The sequence below is a fragment of the Hemibagrus wyckioides genome, linkage group LG21 (genome assembly GCF_019097595.1).
Source record: "Hemibagrus wyckioides isolate EC202008001 linkage group LG21, SWU_Hwy_1.0, whole genome shotgun sequence".
Lineage (NCBI taxonomy): Eukaryota > Metazoa > Chordata > Actinopteri > Siluriformes > Bagridae > Hemibagrus > Hemibagrus wyckioides.
Genome location: NC_080730.1, coordinates 16,705,444 through 16,730,234, shown reverse-complemented (window position 1 = coordinate 16,730,234; position 24,791 = coordinate 16,705,444). Strand labels below are relative to the sequence as shown.

Genomic DNA, 24,791 nt, shown 5'->3' with positions numbered 1-24,791 from the left:
ACGATGGATAGCACAGCTCAGGGTAATGAACTTGAAGCAGATCCCTTTCCTTGTTTTCTTCTTTCTTTCCTTCTTTCCTTCATTTTTTCCTTCCATCTCTTCATCTTTCTTTCTTTCTTTCTTTCTTTCCTTCCTTCCTTCCTTCCTTAATTGCTTCTTTCCTTCCTTCCTTCCTTCCTTCCTTCCTTCCTTCCTTAATTGCTTCTTTCCTTCCTTCCTTCCTTCCTTCCTTCCTTCCTTCCTTCCTTCCTTCCTTCCTTCATTCCTTCTTTTCTTCTGCCCTTCCTTCCTTCCTTCCTACCTTTCTTCCTCCTTCTTTCCTTACTTCTTTCCTTGCTTCCTTCCTTCCTTCTTTCCTTTTTACTTCATTCCTTCTTTTCTTCTTCCCTTCCTTCCTTCCTTCCTTCCTTCCTCCTTCTTTCCTTACTTCTTTCCTTCCTTCCTTCCTTCCTTCCTTCCTTCCTTCCTCCTTCTTTCCTTACTTCTTTCCTTTTTCCTTCATTCCTTCTTTTCTTCTTCCCTTTTTTCTTTCCTTCCTTCCTTCCTTCCTTCCTTCCTTCCTTCCTTCCTTCTTTTCTACCTTCCTTCCTCCTTCTTTCCTTACTTCTTTCCTTTTTCCTTCATTCCTTCTTTTCTTCTTCCCTTTTTTCTTTCCTTCCTTCCTTCCTTCCTTCCTTCTTTCTTTTCTACCTTCCTTCCTCCTTCTTTTCTTACTTCTTTCCTTTTTCCTTCATTCCTTCTTTTCTTCTTCCCTTTTTTCTTTCTTTCTTTCCTTCCTTCCTTCCTTCTTTCCTCCCTCCCTCCCTCCCTCCCTCTTTCCTTCTTTCCTACTTTCCTCCTTCCTTCCTTCCTCTCTCTTTCCTTCCATATATTACTATATAAAAAAGATATTTTTCCAAATGGAGCAGTTTTAAAATAAATCACTTTCATCAATGATGCTATAAGGATGAGATTTTAAAAAAAAAAAAAAAGAAAGAAACTTTTTTCTTATCTGGAACTTCCTGTCTTTCCAGAAAGGACATGTCATTTATCAGGAAGAGGATCAATTAGGAAGACCAAACACACATTAAACAGGGTTTAGCTAAAGGACCAAGTCAAGCACTCTTCACTAGATATACACCAAGAGATCCAGCACTAGGAGCATTAACGATGTTAATTAGAGCGTGCTTGAACAAATACCACTCCAAACATCACCCGAGTAATCCGTTCCATCCCCCGGAGAGGAAGCAGGAGAGCACGTGTACGGCTGCTCCTCCGCACGTAAAGATAAATATGTTATGGATCCATTATGAACAGAGGGCCATTGATCTGACTACTCCATATCCACACAACTGGGTTAGGTTGGCAATGATGTATATATTCAGGCATTTTTTTAATGTACTCCAGACCATCCTGCTCTAGAAGCAAGATAAATGACCCTCCTAAGGAAGACAAATGACTAAAATTCCTGCGTCGTTCCCCCGCTTTCTTTCTGTTAGACAGAGAATTGAGGAAACCCAATTTTACCATATGAATACTTAGAACACTCTTCAGTCCTCACGTAGCTTCAGGCTGGGAAGTTAGTGAGAGGAAAAAAAAGCATTCATTTCTATAGAGTGTGTCGTCTTTTTTTTTTTTTTATTCAATCACGCCCTTCTTTTTTTTTTTTTTTAACTCCCAGCACCTGATTGCAATAACACAAACGGTGACAAACGGCGCGAGCGCACTTAACGTAGCAGGTGTGCAACATGCACAAGATAATCCGTTTTCATAAAAGGACTGGGCAGGAGAGTGAGTCCATGTTGAAAATGAGTTTATAAAATATGGAGATTACTCTACTTGCTTACTTAAGAAGCAGCGAGACCGTTAATGGAGTCCTTCTCGGTTAACTCCAAAAGATGGCCGTCGTCCTACGGCCGAAAAGATCGAAAGATATCGCGCAAAATTGCATCAGGTCCGCCGGATTATTCTGCAGGACACGCTGAGAATGGATGCACGTTTCTCAGGCCTGGGTTCATCCTTTGGAGTGGAAAATTCCATCTGAAATCTATTTCAATTTAACCTTGTTTGTATTGACAACCTATATCATCTCGCAGCAGCTGAGAAATTGGCCGTCGCTAAATTGGCAATAAAAATAAAGATTAAAAGGAGGTCCGGCAGAGGTGGGTTTTCTGGAGCTCATCTTCTCGCTTCTGAAAACGGCATAACTGTGTTTATTAATAATTCACGTTTATTTATTTTTTTCTTAACACCATTCCGTCTCCCCAGACAGCAGATGGACCGTCTCCTGGAGCGGTTAACGCCTCCCAGACAAACTCCGACACAAACTCCGACCGTGCCGCAAGAACTTCCAGGCCAACCAATAAGTCAAAACTCCATTTTAGGACACGGCGGCCATTAGAGGCGGTGATTGAGTATGCGGGGTTCGGCAGCACGGAGGAACTCGCGCCTTGCTGTTAATGCTATGACCGCAGGGCTGTTTCTCTCCACCGGGGAGGATTGATGCTACCAGCATGCACTGCGGGGCTAATGAATATGAAGGAGACGAGACAAGAGGGAGCAAAAGCAACATTAACAACGGTGGCAAAAAAAAAAAGACAACTCGGAAAACCGAGCATTCCCAAACCCCTCCATTAAGCAATACTTTTTGTGTGTCTTTATTTTGTTTTTCTTTCTCTTACATTATCTTTGCCTTTTGGGTTAAATTGTGAATATAAAGAGATTCACAAGGAGTTTACTTTCTTAACTAGGTTTATTGCTGCTAAATTAGCAGAAACACACACACACACACACACACTGTCAGTTGGATCAAATGTAATAAATCGATTGTAGAAAGTAATGAATTAAACGCAGGGAATACTGAATTGAATCCAGAAGTTACTGAATCAAATCTAGCTGGTACTAAATCGAATGAAGGGCTTACTGAATTGAATACAGAATATTCAATAGGTACGGAATCTAATGCAGAAAGTACTGATTCAAATGCGGTAAGTACTGAATGGAATGCAGTAGGTACTGAAATTAATCCAGAAGGTACTGAATCAAATATAGAAGGTCCTGAAACAAATGTAGAAGGTCCTGAGTCAAATGTAGCTGGAACTAAAATCGAATGAAGCTTGTACTGAATTGAAAGAAGTAGGTACTGAAATGAATACAGAATCTAATGCAGAAGTTAATAAATCGAATGCAGAATGTACTGAATGAAATGCAGTAAATAATGAATGAAATGTAGAAGGTACTGAATTGAATGTAGGAAGTACTGAATCAAATGCAGAATGTACTGAATTGAATGAAGCTGGTACTAAAACACATGACGAAGGTACTGAATTGAATAAGAAAGATAATGAAATGAATACAGCCGGTACTCAGTCAGATGCAGTAGGTACTGAATCCAATGCAGAAGTTAATAAATCGAATGCAGAAAGTACTGAATCTTCAAATGCAGTAAGTACTTAATGGAATGCAGTAGGTGCTGACTTGAATCCAGACGGTACTGAATTGAATGCAGAAGGTACTGAATCAAATGTAGAACGTGCTGAATCATATGTAGCTGGTATTAAATCAACTGAAGAAGATCCTGAATCAAATGCAGTAGGTACGTATTGAATCTAATGCAGAAAGTACTCATTTAAATGAGGTAAATACTGAATGGAATGTAGTAGGTAATTGAAATGAATCAAGAAGATACTGAATTGAATGTAGAAAGTACTGAATCAAATGTAGAATGTACTGAATTGTATGTAGAAGGTACTGAATCAAATATAGAATGTACTGAATCGAATGTGGAAGATCCTGAATCAAATGTAGCTGGTAATAAATCGACTGAAGGAGGTACTGAATCTAATGCAGAAGTTAATAAATCAAATGCAGAAAGTACTGAACCAAATGTATTGGAAGAAGACGGTAATGATTCGAATGAAAAAGGTACTGAATTAAAGGAAGAAGGTACTGAAATGATTACAGAGGGTACTCTGTCTGAAATGCAATAGGAAATGCTCAGGTCTGCTTTGTCATAGGTAAACACAGGTAATTTGTATCTAATAATGCACATTAATATAAAGATGACACAAGACACTACAATCATGTACAATGACCAATCACATCCCGACTTCTGATGCATGCTCCTCTGTTGAGTCTTTTTCATTATCTAAAGGGGCTGCTTTCTGTCTGAAGAGGCACCGAGGCTTATTTGAAGGCCTCTTGATGGTAAAGGCTTTGACGTTACGCTAACATCGCTTAGGAACCAAGAGCACACGGAAACGTAACGCACCACAAACGTGCTGCTGGATACCTCATAATCGGATCAGGCCGCGTTTAGTGAAGGATTTTACCGGATCCTATGTGGATTTAACTCATTTACAGGGAAAGTCACTTTGAATCTTATGCCTTCAGAGACATGAATTGGAAGCTTGTAGCTTTTTTTTTCCCATCTCCCCCCGAAAAAAAGAAGCTCAATGTTATGCTTTTTATGTAATAGTGCAGATATTTAGTTTCGGATTTGACGAGATGGAAATGGCAGATCCTGTGGCCGCGGGTCTGATTAGAGTCATTGGGATTATGGGGCCTCCTCTGGGTTCCCTGGCTTTACAACTTCTCTTCGAATTACACCATTAACATTTCAATATTACTCCCCACTTCAGGCTACAGGCAGTTCTCTCACCACGACTGCTATAAATGTATAATTAATAAACTTCCATATGCAGTAAAAATGGGTATGTGCACATTAGGGACAACACTGTTAATGCCATTCAATAGGAAAATTAGCATCAGGAAGTGTGAGAACGGTGGAAAATAGAGAAATTTGCTCAACATATTCAGTGAACTTGGATTTGGGGTGTTATGAATAATCGCTACAATGCTAATCCGCCGACTATAAAAGATAAAAAAAACATTACATTATTAAAAATGCAATTACCCTCCGTTTATCATGGAAATTAGTCTAGCAACCTACATAAAATTAGAGAAAATCATCAGGAAGTAATCACCCTGATGACCTAAGAACGCCTCTGTGACCCGGGATGCTGTGGTTCATTTCAATTTTAAACGATCCTAAAGCGACCCGCGGTGATCTAGAGTCCTGCCGAGTTACAGCACGACCCTAACGCGGCTGATCAGCCTAATCAAACTCGGAATATTAACACCTATGTGTTAACGCTGCAGAGCCAGATCCCAACTGCCTTTCTGTGCAGAATTAAGTCTAATTGAAGCCTTCTTCAGTACAATCAGCACGCTACCTGAATTTGTTCATCAGCTTATGTTCTTAAAGAAACGGACCTCGTTGTAAAATCTGGATGCGTCATGCTGGATTTGAATGAAATCCATACTGAGCTGTTTATAGGATTACATTTTTGAAGGGACCCAATGCTTAATTAGACACTTCACAATAACAATCAAAGGAAAGATACTGAGTCAAATGCAGAAGGTAGTGAATGGAATGCAGTAGGTACTGAATCAAATACAATAGATGCTTAATGGAATGCAGAAGGAACCGAATCAAACGTAGAAGATACTGAATCAAATGCAATGGACACTGAATGAAACACAGAAGGTACTGAATCGAATGTAGTACATACTGAGTCGAGTGCAAAAGGTAAGGAATTGAAGGAAGTAGGTACTGACTGGAATGCAGAAGGCACTGAATCAAAGGTAGAAGATACTGAATCAAATGCAATAGACACTGAATGAACCACAGAAGGTACTGAAGCAAATGTTGTAGGTACTAAATTAAATACAGCGGCTACTGAATCGAATGCAATAGGGACTTAATGGAATGCAATGGATACTGAATTGAATGCAGTAGGCATTTAATGGAATGCAGGAGGTACTGAATCGAATGCAATAGACACGGAATGAAAGACAGAAGGTGCTGAATCAAATGCAGCAGGTAGTAAATTGAATGCAGTAGCTACCGAATCAATGCAATAGGTACTGAATAAAATACAGAAGGTACTGAATCAAATGCAGTAGGCATTAAATCGAATGCAGAAGGTAGTGAATTAAATGCAGTGGGTACTTAATCAAATGAAGTAGGTACTGAATAAAAAAGAAGGTTATTACTAATGATAGTGCTAATGACAGATGACATGGAACGGCGATAAATATAATATGGACATATTTTGATGTCGTGTTAACATTAGCAATTATAGCAAAGCTGCCAGCAAATGGTGCTCTGTGACAATATAAAGAGGAACTACAGCATCAACACAGAAGAAACTGCAACAGATGCTGTCTAGACAAGCAAAATGTCCATAGACAGGCAGCACTAGCTCAATTCAATTTATTTTTTATTTTTTTGTTTAGCACTTTTGTCACAAAGCAGCTTTACAGGAATATATAAATACAGGAAATAAATTTAAAATGTATCCCTAATGAGCACGCCAGAGGTGACGGTGGCAAAGAAACAATCCCTGAGACCTACTCACTGCAGGTTCTCAAACAGAGATTCATTTCATCCATTTAAAATCAATTAGCAAACATTATAAAGAAAGAGCCTTGCGGCTTGTGTTTGAACACGAAGACATGATGTTATTCATGGACACTCTTTGAACTGAGGAAACATAAACAGAGCTAAACAACATGCCCCGAATGATGAAGCATGATAACCTTAACCCTACTTGTATTGCTGAGTGCAGCAAATAACAATAATTCAATAAATAAATAAATTCAACTTTTCACATTCATAACAGAGCAACCAGGCAGAAGAATGAAATAATGTAAGCCTCTGGCAAAGACTTTCATCCCAAAACTCTTCCTGTCTCAGTCTGTCATTCTAACCTTCACCCATAAAGACATAGACAAAGCATTTTAAAAGAACTCCATTAAAAATTGACGCACTCTACGGATTTGGGGCCCGCCAAATGAAAAACAATGATTATTTAATACAAGCTAAGCATCAGCGAGACCTCATGATAAATTTAAAAGAAGTGCATTTTTATGGCTTTACCTTCACCGTCTGTCCGGCCTCGGGTCCGTCCTGTTGGGAACAGAAGCAGATAATTAGGAATGGTTTGGAATTCGAAATGGAAGTATCCTGGTCAATAATTCAGCAGCATTTTAATTTCAAATGAATCGTGTCACCGCTGTGGCACCTCATGAATTCTGAAGTGAGGTTTTACCTTTCGGTCTATTTCCCACATATTCGACAATCAAGGGATGGTCAAGACTTCCGGAAAAGTTGTGAGAACGCTAAGGAGTTCGAATCGTGGAGCTGTGAAACGGATTTGTGATTTATCTTGTGGATAAAAAGTGAATATGTTTGGCAAAGTTGTCCCTAAATGTCAGGGTTGGTCTATAATTTTAGTCTGAGACTTTTTCACCTCACGTGAGTGACAGCTAGGTGACACACTTCTATTCCCAATGCTTACAGATTATTAAGGTCTATAAATCTGGTACCTTAATTGAATATTAATTGAAAGTTAAGCCTTCATACTTTTAAAAAGAACGGTTCGATAAAGAACCTATAATGGTTCTATCACTTGCTTCATAAATGCAACCCAAAAAAGTGGTTCTTTATATGGAAGAATATTGAAGTGCTCATTGAAAAGAAGCCAATGAGTTAGATGGTTCTTTTTAGTATAATTTAGGGGTTCTTTCTTATTTTATTGTATTACTTTATTTTACTTTATTTAATTCTATTTAATTGAATGGGTTTAATCATTTTTCTTAAAGTATACTCAGCTGTCAAACAATTTTATCTAAGTCAGACTTAATCTAAAGCCAGCATTTACTCTTAAGAAGGAAAAAAAGTTTGATATATCATATACCCTTTAAGGTTTTATGGTTTCCATCATGGGAAATGAGGGGCTCTGCTTTAGAAGTCTAAGAACCATTAACTATTAAGAACCCTTGAGGAACCTTTCTTCAAAGAGTGTAATGCTGCCCTTCAATAAAATATATGTCAAGCATCCTTAAGGGTTGTTTGGTTGGTCCTTTGATGGAGTTCCTAAAGGTTCTGTGTAGAACCCTGGAACAAACAGAAATAGAAACCCTCTGGTGAGTGTAAAGGTGCATCAAAAACAAAAAAAGTCCTTTTTGGAAAGCTTACCAAAGGTCTCTTTGAATTTTCATGCTGAAGGAACTCTTAAAACTCATCCATCCTTGAAGCTCTTTGGTTTGTTATGAAGTGGAAACTGATAATGGTTCCAGGTAGAACTCTAAAACAATCAGAACAATCCTTTGGAAAGTTATCCAAAGAATCCTTAAGGAACCTTTGTTGAAGAGTGTGTATGTAAGAGCTGTACTTAATTTTTAAAAAAGTTCCATTAACCAACTTTAAGGGCTCTTCAGTTTTTCCCTGTGGAGGAACTCTTAAAGATTCAATACAGAACAAGTGGAAACCCACTGACCTTTTGGTGAGCTACAGACTGAAATCTGAAGGGGTTCAGAGCTACATGATAATTAAAACAAGGCTACCTCCAACCAGCCTTATTGGCTCTTTCAATTGTCCCTCTGGGAGAATAAGTTAGAACTCGCTAACTCTCTACTATGTTAACTCTCTACTATGGGTAAGCAATCCCAACAACCCCTAAGGAACCCAGTAGCACTTCATTAGATACATTCCATTAAAAAAAACTTGTTTAGTTCTTCCTTTAAATGACCTAATAATAATGATGATGTAGAACCCTAGAATAAATATAACCATTTTGACCAACTATCCAAGGAACCCCAAGGAACACCATTTTTCTGAGAGTGTTAAAGTATACTTTCATAAAAAGGTACATTCCATAAACCACCTTAAGGGCTCTTTGGCTTATCCATATGGGGGAACTCATAAAGGTTCCATGTAGAACCCTAAAACAAATAATATATTTACCAACTATTACCCTTGAAAAACCTTTTTCTGAGAGTGTAGAGCTTAAAGGTTCCATGTAGAACCCTAGAAGAAACATAAGCAACTATTCAATGAACCCTTGAGGAACCATTTATTAGTGTTGAGGTGTACTTTCATAAAAAGAAACTTTCCATTAGTCACCTTAAGAGTTGTTTGAGTTGTCCATATGAGGGAACTGAAAGGTTCCATGTAGAATGCTAGAACAAATATAAACTCTTTACCTAACCTTGAGGAACCTTTTTCTGAAAGTGTAAAGCTGTACTGTACTTTAGTAAAAAACCCTTTCCAGCTCTTTGGTTTGCCCATATGGGGGAACTCTTAAAGGTTCTATGCAGAACCCTCAAACAAACACAAGCCCTTTACACATCTATCCAAAGAACCCTTGAGGAACCTTTTTCTGAGAGCGTGAAGCTGTACTTTAGTAAAAAAGAATCTAATCAATCCCCTTATGAGCACTTTGGTTTGCCCATATGGGGGAACTCTTAAAGGTTTCATGCAGAACCCTAGAACAAATATAAGCCCTTTAGACATATATCCAAAGAACCCTTTAGGAACCATGTATCTATTGTTGAGGTGTACTTTCATAAAAAGGAACATTTCATCAGCCACCTTAAGAGCTCTTTGAGTTGTTCATATAGGGGAACTCTTAAAGGTTCCATGCAGAACCCTAAAACAAATATAAACTCTTTACCAACTATCCAAAGTCCCCTTGAAGAACCTTTAACTGAGAGTGTAAACCTGTACTGTATCTCAATAAAAAAAAAAAAAAAAGAATCTCATCAACCCCCTTACAAGAATTCTGGTTTACTTAAATAGGGGAACTCTTAAAGGTTCCATGCAGAACCCTAGAACACACCTAAGCCCTTTAGACATCTATCCAAAGAACATTTGAGGAACTTTTTTCTAACAGTGTGTCTACCTTTTTGGTCTGTCTCTCTTGGAGAACTTTTAAACCTTCTGTGTAGAACCCTAGTACAAATCGAAATCCTTTTGCTGAGCTACCTAATAAACATTCAGGATTTAGAGCTCATAAATTTCAAATGACTAGCACAGAACCTTATCCACAGGGCTGTGATGTAAATCCACAGGGTCACAGTGAACACTTTTGATTCTTTTCTTTTCCTGGACCTTTTTTTGTTTTTATAAGAAAATAAAAGAACTCCAGCAAGGAACCATTTCAAAAAAATAAAAATTGGGAACTGTGGGTACCATGCAGCCTGGGACAATCTGCTGAAAGCAGACACATCTAATCTCCAATCTCGTCGTACTGCCTTTGAGTGAAGGAATATTGATTATAGCCTTTCGTCAGATAAGTGAAATGATTTTCTTTTGTCAGGCTGCGCAGCACAGCGGGAGAGAAACCATCTGGAATTAGCATAAATATCAAAGGTTATGCAAAATGAAGGTACTATCTCTGTCTGTCTGTCTCTCTCTCTGTCTCTCTCTCTGTCTCTCTCTGACACACTCGTGAATACATTATTCCAGCAGGTGGTATTCTCCTGTTAGTTCTCCATGCATGTGAAATAACTAAGATTGTATTTTAAGAATGCCTTGAAGAACAGACAGACGGATGTAAAAGAACAATAGGCGGTGGAAAATGGATTATAATGGCATGTAGTTGTTATGTTTCTTTACCAATTCTTTGCTAAAGGTGTTCGTCTGGATGTGTTTTTTTTCCCATGGTAACAGAATCCATTAGTTAGACCATTATCAGTGATGGATTCTCAGTTGTCGAGTAAAAAAAAAAAAAAAGAAGAAGAAAAATGTGGTTTCATAATGGCATTAAGTGTAGAGAAAAAGAAAGGGGAAACAGACTCATTTTATATAAGTGGACATATTATGTAGTGGGCTGAAAGAGTTTAGATGAATTGGGAGGCTGAAGCCATTGCAAGGGAACTTGGGGCACAATATGTAGTGGACTAAATGGAGTATCTAGAGAAAATCACCAATTAGAAGAGAACATAGAGTAAACAGAGTAAACTCCACCCACAAAGGGCAGAAGCGACAGAGGAATCGACTACCACTAAGCCACCCTTGACCCCTAGACCAATCACACTTAATTACCTTTTAAATAAGTAACACAGAAAAGACATGGACATCACAGGGATATCATTAAGTCCAACAAAATGCAGTCCATACAGTATATTCCTCTAATGGTCCATCTATTCAGCCAGACATTTCTCTGTAAAGAACAAAAGACTGAAATTCCACCAAAATCCAGTGATCACGCTTTCTTCACAATGTGAGCAAGGATGTAAGAGAAATGTTTACCTGGATAGCGATGGTCAAGGAGGAGGCACTGAAGTGTTTCTCGACAGCGTCGGCCACCTTCTGAGTGGTGCAGAACAAATCCGCCACTTCATCAGGCCGCAAGTCACGGAAACGCTCGACCAGCCTCACGGGACACACTAACACATCTACAGGAAGAGTGGGTCAAGGAAGTGTTCCACATGCTCAGATTTCACATTTAGTGTGGAGGATGCTTTTTAAAATGGAATTTTTTCTGGAAAATGACTTTCTAATGAACTTAATTACATTTTTTTAAAACGAATAATGAAATATATATAAACCAGAAATGTTTTAGTTAACAGGGTTATCCTTTCAAGTTGACCTCACAAGTCAACTGCTGATCTTTTGACAAAATAACTGGGAAATAAAATGTAAAGAAATAAACAGACTTCATCTCGTCAGCTGTCTGTGTGACTTTTATGTAATGTTGAGTCAATGTTGACTTAATTTATAATGACCTTTATTTAACATTTATAATTATCAGCCATATGTTACTGCTAAACCTGCTCGGAAAACATGAATATTTAGCTAAGTGTGAACCCTTGTGAAACCAATAGCAGGGTGTTGTAATACACCATCACACACTTATGCTAAACTGATCCTTAACATCAATGAAACTAGAAATAGCTCTAAAAGTACGGGAGAAGACCTTTCTTTTCCATGACATTTGCAGAGTTTCGTGTTTTGACGACTCATCTTAAGCTCATTTCGAAAAATATTCTTGCAAAGTAATTGAATCCTCATCCTGCTGCTGGAGTGTGAAACAGCATTGCATATTGTCCTCTTTAAAAAGTGCGATGCTGTAAACCAGAGCTGCCCAAATCTTTCTTATTCTGAGCCAGATGGAGAAACAGACTGTCTATAATCATAAACATGAAGCAATAAATAACGTTTAATTGCTAGTGTTACATTGGCTTTTAATTTAAATAAAAAAAAACTTAATAGATGAGTTTTAAGTCCTTTCTGCTGTTGTCTGTAATAGAGCTGTGTAAATAAAGATTTTATAGATTTTGCTCTCTGGTTTATTCTTTCATTACGGAAATAGATTCTTGGCTAACTTTCCTTTGAACTCTGGAATAAAATTCACATTGCTAGCATGTCCAACATCTCCTGCCTTGCCAACAGCTTGATAACATGAATATAAGCTTTTGGACGTAACACTGTGAATAATGTAGTCTTGAACCTTCACTTGTTAGCTATCCTAAACAACATGCCAAGTGCTAGCGGAAATGCGGATTCTTTTGACCACGACTATACCGACTGGGAGGTAAAAGAAGCCAACGGAGGAGCAAAAAGGAAATCTGAACTCGATATTGTCCTGGACTGGTTCAGAATATTAATGAAAGCACACAGAACAGACAGATGCACAGTACAGGACTCAGAGAGGAAAAAACGGACTGGACGATCTTGATAAGCATCACCACTTAGGAAAGAAAGCTTAAAAGACAGCACTGATTACACAAAAGTTTTGGGGATGCTTCAAGACGTTTTAAATCTATGAGAATCACATGTAGCCTCAGAGTCCTGTTCTTCTTTATTGACAAAAGCAAAAAGCAATTTGATGCAGTCTTCTGCTCTTAAAGCTCATCTACCTCATGTTTCACTGTACTATGCCTCATGAGATGCTTTTCTGCTCTCCAGGGTTATAAAGAGTGATTGTTTTTACTATTACATTCATTTTTTTAGCCTTCCTGTCACTGGAGGAAGTTTGGAAGTGTGGAACATAAGAGTAGTTTCATACATAACCGCAGTTTCTTGCCATTTCAAAACCTTTGGCAACCCGTTGAAAAAAGGTTCCACTGAAAGTCTTATTTAGTGCAAATACTTCTTCATACATTCTCTTCATGACTTTATTTCATATTGGAAGGCCACAGAATGTGAGCGCACAAGCATAAGAAGCTATCTGGGTGATTTTTAACTGCCCCTGCAGGTTATTTAGGGTCCACCAGCCTTACTTTATTTCCTCTCGCAACCTAACCAGTCTGATGTGACTCACCTCGATATACTAAATAACACACATACAGAAAGGTCAGAAAACACACTCCTCGCTTCAAAAAAGAGCTTGAAAATCCACTGGCCTTCAAGTAATCAAGCTTTCCAGCGATTTGGAGCAATGAGGCACTTAGAAGTGAAAAGGGAAGGAAAAGATGCTTCAAATGCCTCGCAGGTCTTCAGAGATATGATGATTTTTTTAGCAGAATACATTCTACTTTATATCTAAACATATAAAGTATGTGATTTTCAAAACAGTGGCATCATCTCATGCTTGCAAATTCATACAGTTTGTATGAACTGACAAAACTGGCTCGCTTTATGGAAACGGACAGCATTTGGACCTTTTCTATGGACATTTTACTTTTCAATAAAAATAAATAAATAAATCGAGCAAATCTCAATGGCCTTGTCTTCATTCAATTCAGTTTGAGCTCTTTTTCATGAGACAAGATTCCAGAGTAAGGCGTATTTCATGTAACCAGAAATTGATTGATCTGAATATGCGAGAATTTTTAAATATTATAATGATATATGTTGACTGGATGAAAAGCATGGAAAAGAATGGACGTGAACAAGATCAGGCGACCTTTTGTCCAGTTTTCAGCGCAATCCGATGTAGTCTTCCGCTCATGAGATGCTTTTCAGCTCACACTGGCTGTAAAGAGTGAATTATTTTTAAACCGTAGCCTTCTTGTCATTCTCTTCCAACCTTTTTCATTGACAAAGCATCTCTACACACCCACATCTCATTAAATGTATTATTCAGTACAGACTTATGTGTGTAAAAAACCCCAAGAGATTTCTGAAAAACTCCAATAACCACACCACGATGACGATCCCACCCACCCCCATTCTTGTGTTTTATGTAACACTAACAGAAGCGCTTGACCTGCATCTGCATGATTATACAGATTTCTGCACTCTGCTGCGAGCTACATGATTGGCTGACCAGATAATTGCATAAACGAGCATGGCCACTTTTTTTCCCTAATAAAGCGCCTGGTCAAAAGTGTACTATAGTTTGCAACAGATTAAACAACTGGCAATTTTTTTCTTCCCAAACATCATTTCAGTCATTTCAAGTTAAGAGAACTAATATATATCCCCGGCACATCATTATGACTGTGTTTCACCTCTGCATTCATCAAATGTGCCCACACAACCCTCCAACGCTTGTATATTAATATATTACTGCTGTCATAAATCTGTAAAATAATTACACACAGCCTCGTCAGGGAGGTAAAAGAGAGACGCCGCTAACTTGGGAGTTGGATGAAAGCGAATCATCACCTCGGATGACAGGCATTAAACACCGGGCCATTGCTCTTGGAGGAAGATGATTACATTGCTGCATTCATGGCACAATGGGCACCCGTGAGCCAGGCGAGCGTGGCGCAAACGATCAGTCTCCCCTGCTTTCATGTTCGGCTTGGCGGAAGGAAATCAGATATCATATTAACGGATGTCTCCCTCCCCGCTGCAGGCCGCCACTGAGCAGTCACAAGGGATGAGAAATTAGGGCTTGGTTTCAAAAAGAACAGACAAGAAGAGAGAGAGAGAGAGAGAGAGAGAGAGAGAAGGTTTGATGTCAGAGGTTTAAATGCAGCGGCTGTCGTTCAGGGCTGTGCTCCTTGCAAAGCTTTCTAAGGCTCAGAGTGATTTGTTAGATACATCTAGACAGTTAAGAGGAAGAGCACATTGACTTTGTAGCGCTGATGCATCGGTAGTAAAAAAAAAACGAACGCACGCACGGGCGAAACCAATGCACTGGATCAAACGCATCAAATCTCCATTACTTCTTAATGGAAAGTCTTTTATTCACCAGCGTTGTTCGATTCCAATAGGAAAAGGTGCTGAATCATTTTTCTCTTGATAGCTGTTTCATCTGTAATTCAAATATTCATATGATACTTTCTTGCGCTCGTTTGAATATTTTAGCCTTTCTAGCGTGAATTGGCTTGGACTAATAATAAAAAAAATATTAAAAAATATAGAGGCGAAAGAAGTTTCTAGTGCTATGCGTTCAGCCTTGTCACGCAACTGAAGAAGTACAGCAATGAAAAATGTCAGGAACTTGATATTAATTTCCTGTTTATATTGTTATAACTGTTACATAAAAGCAATATCGCACTAGCGTTATGTCATGTGGTCATGTGATCAAGATCATGTGGGTATAGAGAATATGGGAGTGTGTGGTGTTCAGTCGAATTGCACTCAACTGCACAAATAAACAACGCTTGAACAAGAAGAATGTGGTTAATTAGTGTGGTATAAGAGGAACAAAACAATTTAGAAGAAAATAATGTGCAGTTTTACATTGGGTCACAACACACGAGCCTTTCGTGGATGGTTTTCCTAAAAATTACACACCCCATCATTTTATTTTCCTTTACTTATAATGCACAGTAAAGGGAAAAAAAAGCTCATAAATTGTCTTGTCACCAAGCAAGCACCTCTAGTTCTTCAAAAATAAATTCCTTAATTGAAATCTGTCCTATTTTTAAGTAGAACTGTGTAAAAAAAAAAAAATCTTTTTTTTTTTAAGAATGTGTTACCTTGCACAGGAGTCAGTTTTGAGATTTGTATTTTGTACCCTCGACTCAATTTCCGTGTAACTACATCGCCCGCACTTGTGACAGTTCTATATTCATATCAGCGATATGAGAGAGGCGAGTGCACATTTCTAATTCAATCCGTCAGTTCGTTGCAGAGGGCTGCTTAACTACTCCAGCAGATGGACATTTTCTCCTTGCCACAGTTGGACGGAACCAATCATCCTCCACTCCATTTGATTTCCAAATGAGATAAAGCCGTTTCCATACGCCACCGTGCGACAGCCCAAATCAAGACTAATAGCACTGTAACTCGGTGAAACTGCTCAATAATAAGCAATCTAAATATCTGAATATAAAAATAAACCGACTCCTTCGGCATACCCTGTGTAAAATATTCAATCATTTCCTTAATGAAAGGCATTCTTCACGTCCGATTTCTCCGTCCCACACGCCGAGCTCATCCGACATCTCCGAGACACTGTGGATAGAGCCGGTGACTAAATAATAAACCTGACTGTGGTCCTTTTATTATCCATCACAACAGTCATTTGACCACTTACACTTACTGATCGTCTCTGTCCCTGGGTTCAAGATGCATGTAATGCAGCCTGGAGATTGCCTTTACATTGCAAATGCAATCATGCTCGTGCGGGAAGACATATGCCCTCGGATCTTGACATTTCATTTGTTTTTGCCAAGCATAATGCTGAATTTGTGTCAAGTTTGCCAGAAGTCAGTCCGCGGCCTCCGTCTAGCTTCGCATTATGCGGTGAAGCGCTGGATTAGATGCGCTGAGGAAGAAGGTAAACAAACAAGCAAAAAGTAAACAAACAAGCAAAACAGGTACGAGGTAAACACAATTCCCGGGTTACGCCAGCAAGCACCTTTGTCTGGCAGGCAAAACAATGTTGCCGGGAAATTAAAATTGGCTTATAGGGTGAAATTTAACAGAAGGATTAACTGTTCAGACGAGGAAGAGCGGCCTGTCTAACGGTGTAAAGAGTGCAGTTCTACAAGCAAGAACGACGTGCAGAACGTCAGTACTTTAGCAGACATGACCCAGGCTGGAATCAGGGGACTGTGGAACTCATCGTCCCATCATGCACCCCAGGGAAGCAGGAGAAATTACATACCGTACTGCCGATGAGAGCCGCCTTAAAATTGAACACCCTACCCTGAGTGCACTGGTAATGCTTTAGTCGCTTAACTGTATATTCGAATGCATCATGCAGCCTTTTTTGATGACGCTGAGGAAGAAATGGCTTAAGGATGAGTCCAGACGGACAGATAGACCGACAATCCAGCTCCATTTCTTGACACTTAATAAAGCTGCTTTGGACAGTCAAAGCAGATGCCGGCAGACACACGCTGAGAGATATGAGCTGTCTGTTAGCCTGACTGCAATGAATCCAAAGTGCCTTGTTGCTATCACACATACACACACACACACACACCTTCAAAACAAAAGGAAAAAAAAAGTTTCAGACTCCCTCACATATCGATCCAGCCTGTCTAAGTGATTAAGCCAGAGGAAATAAAAAAACAATGCTTTTAGTCCTGAAGAGTGACATCAAAGTGGTGAGCACAGGCTGAGAAAACTAGCTTGTGGAGAGAAGAGATGGATGAACTGCTAAAAAATAATATAAAATATAACAATAAATACATTTTAAAAAAGTGCACTTGTGAAGGAGAGACAATTATTCAAAGATATAGTGCAAATAGTTGTTTGTTTTAATGAGGATGAAAAAAATTCGACAAATTTATATTCTATTCTATAAATAAGATATGCCTGAGTGGCTCTGAGTCACCATGATGATCCAGAAAAATAGTAAAAAAAAAAAAATCACAGTACTGTGTAAGGCGTGTCACATGATGCAAGAGGCTTAGGCACATCCAGTTTTTTTTTTCCTTTCTCTTTAACAGTCCAAAATCCAAAACACTAGGAAACGTGTCAGAGGATCAGCAAGCAGGATAAACAGAGCTAGGCAAAAACACAGGCAGAAATAAGGTCAACACCAGGACTGTAAACATGTAAGGAAAAGACTTGGTATACATGAGAATCTGTTTTCAAGCGTGACTGCAAGTGTGTGTGAAATTGGAAATTCAGAGACTGCGTGTGTGTGTATTCTGGAAATGGAGTCTGATCCAGCAGTGTTTGTTCCACGGTAGGCATTTGGGAGATGCCCTTATCCAGAGATGACTTATCTCATCTATACAACACAGCAGTTGAGCGTTGCTCAAGGTGCTGGGGTTTGAACTCACCCTCAACCTTCTGATCAGTAGTCCAACATCATCTCGCATGATGGGAGATCATAGACAGGGTTGACCAGTCAGAGTTGGTCAGAAATGTGTACACATATGTAATCCGTCATACAGTAGGTTATATATCTTTAAAGTCAGCATGTTAGGCATGTTGTTAAGGCTTCATGTGCCTACTAAAAGCAAGAAAGAAGTCCTGCTACACAGCTGGCGGGAGTTATGGCCTATCAGAAGACATCTGAGAATGAGAGTGTTGGCTGACGGAGATTTTGTTGCTGCTAAGCAAGTTCTGGAAATTCGTGGGAAACTAGTAAAAGTGAGATGTTACGCAGGTGATTTATACTTGTGAAAATTGTTGATCTAGACAACTCATTAGAGCTGGAGGTGCTGCGATCCAATCAAAATCCATACCCATTTCATGTAGATACTTCAGCCAAATGTAACCATCACCTGCCTCATTCCCTTTAAGAAGAAACATTCCACCAGTTTGCTGGTAGATTTCACACAACTCGCCTGTTTTTGCTGATTGCTGTCATGACATCTTTAATTTTTTACTCAAACTCTAATAAACAGCTCTGGTATTAAATATAATAGTGGAACCTCAACATATGAATTTAATGCGTTCTGGAGGCAAGTTCTTAAGGCAAAAATGTGTATTGTGAAACAAATTTTCCCATAAGAAATAATGTAAATGCAGATAATCCGTTACAGCGTCCCAAAAATATGACCAATATTACCAAAACGAAGCGTATGTAAACTGTATGGCTGCTTACAAAGACCTGACCCAAGCCAAGCATTCCATGTCAAGGGTCCTCACAGGAAGTCGTGCCACCAAGCTTGAGCTAAAAATAGAACAGACCACCCAACACCCCCAATCTGTCAACAAAAAAAATGTAGCTTGTAGCATGCCGAAGGCAAAGTTGGTATCGTGGGTTGACTCTTTCCAAACAGCTTTCGCTGACTAAAAAAAATTAACCAAATTTGTAAACTCACTTCGGTTGGCTTCGCTTGACTGACGCAAACAAGTTTAGAACGGCTCCCAGACGTACGCGCAACTTAGCCGGTTCAGTTCGTTAGTATGTTGATGCAAATTTATTGCAAAAATTCAATTCTTAAGGCAAAAATCCATAAGGGAGGGCATTAGTATGCCGAGGTTCCATTGCACAGTGTAGCATGACACGTTTCTCCTGGCTAAAATGTTACTCATTAGTCATTAAGGATTTAGCTGAAATCCTAAACCAGGTCTGAGAAACTAATCAGCAAAATATCTCCAGTAGCATCTGTACCGAGACTAAAGCAGGTCCTGTATTCTACACTGACGTTCCTCAGGATGTTGGGTGAGAACCAGAGATCTGAGCACAAGGGCTTTAATTACAGAACTCGTGGGATTTAATTAGCCGAAGAAAGAAACTCTGCAAATGAACCATAAAACATTCATATACTGTATATATGATTCTTCTAAAAATAAAAAAGAAAGTGATGTGGTTGAAAAAGGGGGGGTGGGGTGGGGGGGGATGGGGGGGTTAAAGGAATGGATGAGGGCCGGGTTTCAAATCAGCACACTTACTGTGTGTTTTGTTAGACACTGGGATAATCTCGGATCAGGCTGAAATTACCCCGACGCTACAGGACGGCTTCCAGGCTTCCAAAGTGCCAGCGATCTGATCGCTTAGTTAATAAAAGGAGACTTGTAAAGGGAATCGGAATCACATTAGAGAGTGGGTAAGTAGAGATATATGTAATTAAAATACAATTAAAGAGTCTGACACCGCAATAAGGCAGAAGATGGAAGTCGCATAAGGGGTTGTTAAGGGAGGAAAGTGTGCGACTTGTTCATTTTTACAGCATTAGAGTATTTGTAAAGCGGTTTAGATTTGCCTACGGAGAAGAAGAAACATGCTCGTTAACCTAAACACGAAAGGAATTAGATTTTTTTTAAATAGAAATTCTTGTTAACTTGTTATTAACTCATTTTCTTAACTATCTGTGATGAGGCAGTTTTTTGCCTAAATAAATGTCACTTCAATGCAATTAAATATTTATATTTTTTATAGTGAGCTGAATGATTAAAATCACAATGGTACAACATAGCAATAAAGTGTGCGTGAAGTAAAGAATAAAATGCAGACAACATGACAACGAGCATGAGATGTTCAATAAAAACCTTTATTTTACATATACACTTACTGCTGCTGTGTTTGTTTTTGACTGTTGTTTTTAGTTTTGTTTATATTTTTAGTTTTCTTCGTATTTTTAGTTTTGTTTGTATTTTTTGTTTTGGTTTTTATGCATTAAGTTTTGTTTGTTTATTTAGTTTTGTTCTGATTTTTTTATTTTTGTTTGTATTTTTAGTTTTATTCTGATTTTATTTTAAATATTTTTTTGTATTTTCTATTTTTATTTGTATTTTTAGTTTTTCCTGATTTCTTTTAGTTTTGTTTGTATTTTTAGTTTGGTTTAAGTTTTGGTGTTTGTTGGCGTTGTTTTTTTGCTTTTAGTTTTGTTTGTATTTTCAGTTTTGTTCTGATTTTTTGTTTTGTTTTGTATGTATTTTTAGTTTTGTTTTTTATTTTTAGTTTAGTTTTTTTTTTTTATTATTATTTGCCCTTGCCCTTATTTGCCCTTTTTAGTTTTGCAGTCATGTTTTTAGTTTTGAAGTTGTGTTTTTGGTTTTTCAGTCATGTTTTCATTTGCTTTGTGTTTTTATCGTCATGTTTTTGGTTTTGCTTTTGTGTTTTTTGTTTTGCTTTTATGTCGAGAGTTTTACTGTCGTGTTTTTTGGTTTTGTTGTTGCCGCTTTTTATTGTTGTGCTTTTCACTTTCACAAGATTACTTTTGGCAACTCATTCCTGATCAATTTTCCTTCACCTCTGTAAATCTCTTCTTTCTAAATTTGAGGAAAGGAAATAGCCACAAAAAGTCCAACAGAAAATCCCAGATGTCATCATACGCTGTGCTCCATGTCCAGTGTCACTGCTGTTTCCACAGAAAAAAAGGCAGCCATGATTGAAGTCTTGGCATCATGCAATTCAAGGTTGATTTCGTGAGCTTCTCTGACCCAGAACTTCACTCATCAGCACTCTCCACACCCTGCTGCTCCCTCAGGTTAATGGCAGAGCACACATACACACACACACACACACACACACACACACACGCTTCACATGTGGCCCTCTTTTACTTTCAGGATGACCGACGACTCCAGCCTGGCCTACAGGCTCATCCTTCACACATGATTAGCAAGGTAAATATGCAGGAAGGAGAGCATACTGCATGAAAAAGATCATCCTGGGTCATGCCTTCTACAGTTTGTCGATCAAAGTTCAAAATTCAAGCTAGCATTAAGGGTTTGAGTGTGAGAAAAATAATATTCAAAATAAAAATAAAAACAAAAATTGATTAAAAAATCGTTCGAATGCTTCAAGCTCTGTTTTAAATGTTTTTATAATGCTTCATAAAGTAATAATAATACAGTAATAATAATAATAATAATAATTAAAAAAAATAATAAGAAAAAAATAAAATCATATACTACTACTACTACTAATAATAATAATAATAATAATTTAAAAAAAATAAAATCATATACTACTACTACTACTACTAATAATAATAATAATAATTAAAACAATAATAAGAAAAAAAAATCATATACTACTACTACTACTACTACTAATAATAATAATAATAATAATTAAAACAATAATAAGAAAAAAATCATATACTACTACTACTACTAATAATAATAATAATAATAATAAAAATAAGAAGAAAAAAATTAAATCATATACCACTATACTACTACTACTACTACTACTACTACTACTACTACTAATAATAATAATAATAATAATAAGTGTTTCCTTGATAACACATAACCATAACACAAAGTGTCAGTATAATCTTTGCAGTTTGGCAGCAATTCCTTATAACCATTTTTATAAAATGTTTAAAATAATGTCTCATAAATATAATATAATAATGTATCATTTAGTTTTTTGTAGTTGTGTTCTTAGGATTGCTTTTTTTATGCTTTTAGTTTTTCTGTTAAACTTTTAGGATTGTTTTTATGTTTTTCCGATAGTGTGTGTTATGTTAGTTTTGTTTTTTATGCTTTAATTTTGCTTTTAGTTTTCTTGTAATGTTTTTAGTTTTGCTTTCAAGTTTGTGGGATCTAGTTAATGTTCGTTTTTTTTTTAGTTATTAGTTTTGTTTTTTTATGTATTCAGTTTTGCTTTTATGTTTGGAGGATATTGTTTATGTTATTAATTTAGTTTTTTTTTCATATTTTAATTATGTTTTCAGTTTTTCCCCAATATTTAGTCTTTTATATTTAGTTTTGCAGTAATGTTTAAGCATCATTTCAACTCAAGTGTATACTTGATGCTATCGAGTGAGCGTCGGTTCTGCAGTCAGAAACGCTCTGTTGGAGAGAGAGGGTCAGAGGAAAATGGCCAGGCTTGTTGGAGCCGTCAGGAAGGCTAGCGAATAAGCACTCTTTACAGCTGGGGTGACGTGAAAAGTATCTCAAAATACAGAATCAGGTGGAGTGTTTTCATCAGCATTGTTCACTTTAGTGTTCAATCTGCGACTATACTACACTTCTTCTCTCTTGAAAATCCATTTTATTTAAATATGAAAGTTTTAAAACTGCAGTAATGTACATGTACGTGATTTCCCCCCCCCCCCGAAATTTCAAGTTTAATGTAACATTTATAACATGGTTATATGTAACTGGTAATAAATAACGCAGCATATTTGCTTTAAATAATTATTATATATAAAAGAAGAAATATAAAACATATATAAAGATAATAAAATAAAAAAAAGCCTATTATTTAAGCAACAAAAAAAAGAAGTTGAACATAGTTTCCAAGAAGTTATTGTTAACTTATGAAGAATTCTAACTCTGGGTTGTAATGATTTATGAATAAGGGCTTTATACAAAGTGTTCCTGCAGTTCCTATGAGTTTTGTCTTCCAAAAGAGCAGAAGATAAGCGTCTAGAAGAACGTCGGAAGTGCTAGAGAGCGTTAAAAGAGATTCCGGCGTGTCTCTGACTCCAGCGTTCAGATGAAGACGACACCAAAAAAAAAAAAAAAAAAGACACACAATCATGTGAGAGTTTTGGTACACAGACGGGGGAAAAAAAGCCGCAGCATAACACCGACACAGCACAAAGAAGGCAAGAGGAATAAATGCTCCTCATCATGTTCCTTTCAGAGGAACAAAAGCTGTGTGCTAGCAGCCCAGACCGTGCCGCTGGCACAAAATGTCTGACTGTTTTAACATCCTGCCTACATCGTACATCATCCAGAGCAGAGTCTGAGTAGAGCTGGGCTGGAAAAAGGAGGGAAAAAGGGAACAAACAATGTAGCTCATCTCAATACTTGCTCACCAGGCAGCATTTCTAAAGCTCTTACAGAAACTTTTTTTTTTAGTTTGGGTTTGATGGATTATGGGATGGCACTTTTTCTTCTTTCTTCTGTATGAGGAGACTTTTGAATGTTAATAATTAAAAAAAAATAAAATAAAATAAATTTTATAAAAAAAAAAAAAATGGATGCAACTGAATAACTAACAACAGTATAAAACAATGACAAGGTGTGCTATTAGTAATCTGGAAACTAATCAGTGACAGGGCCGGGTAATGCGGCCTGACTATTAACTTCATTATTTATGAGACATTTTGTTATATGTTGTACGTTTTTATGTTCATTTAAAGTCATTTCATTTTGTTGAATGTCCCCATGGATAATATAAGCTATGCCTTTTTTTAGGGCTTCTTTATTTTATTTTATTTTATTTTATTTTATTTTATTTTTTAAAGAAACTAAAATAAATACCAACCAGCATCCACAATTTTTAATTATTATTATTATTAATAATAATAATAATAATAATAATAATAATAATAATAATAATTATTATTATTATTATTATTATTATTATTGTTATTATTATTATTATTATTATTATTTCAAATATAGCCAATAAAATCCATCACATTTAAACACTACAAATTAATTTCAACAAAAACTACATTGTGTTATGATATAAATTGTCTACCATATTGATAACCAATTTAATCAACTATTTATATCATTTATAGCATAAATATTTTATAAACAAAATTCTACAAAAACAAAATTATGGCACCTATTTTACTTTACACATTCTTTGTTTCAATCCTAGAACCATTTTTAATATAAATGGTACAATATATAAAATAATATATAATATTATAACAAATAGAAAGATTCCACAGAGAACTCTAGGCATCCATATAGAACCTCAAGGATTTTTTAAGGGGGTCATTTATTAAAATTCTATTTACATGTTTATTACTTTTTTTCTTTTTGTACGTCAAAGTTTATTTTTATTATTTTTTTTTTTTTTCTTCTTTTTGTTTCTGGTTGTGTATGAGGCATAAAATCTGAATCTGAATTCGAAACCGACTTCATCCAAGCGAATCAGGAAGCCGTGTTTTAAAACAAAGTCACAAGCACTGTGTGTAAAATGTTCAAGATCCACTTAAGCGTATTCTAATATATCACGAAAGCCATCACTCAGCCCGGAGAGACATGCTGCGAGAGAATGATGAATAAACATATTAGAGGAGGAGCAGGGCTTGAAATTGTGCCTGCATGACTTCATATTTGCTCCATAAACCTGACACGAGTCTTTTTAAATACTAGGCAGATTTACAGCCGGTGCTCAAGGAGATCGTCTATCTATACGGCCTTTCATTTGGCGAGAGCTGAGAAGAGTTTTATAAACCCTGATTTAGCATCTGCGCTCCTTTACGGAAAACTACCTTCGAAAAAAAAAACTTCTCGGGGACAAACAGTGCCAAATTATCAGGCGATTAAAATGATAAAACTT

The 24,791-nt window shown here is 37.2% G+C and overlaps 1 protein-coding gene across 2 annotated transcripts in view; it reads right to left on the bottom strand.

Moving 5' to 3' along the window:
• The window catches only part of fhit (fragile histidine triad diadenosine triphosphatase), a 270,717-nt gene that overhangs the window by 55,299 nt on the left and 190,627 nt on the right, over positions 1-24,791 (bottom strand). For both annotated transcript variants that reach the window (XM_058373930.1, XM_058373931.1), the window contains exons 4-5: positions 11,081-11,226; positions 6,923-6,952 (exon numbers count right to left, since the gene is read on the bottom strand). In XM_058373930.1, the coding sequence (XP_058229913.1) occupies positions 6,923-6,952; positions 11,081-11,226 (176 nt within the window). The remainder of the gene's footprint in view (positions 1-6,922; positions 6,953-11,080; positions 11,227-24,791) is intronic.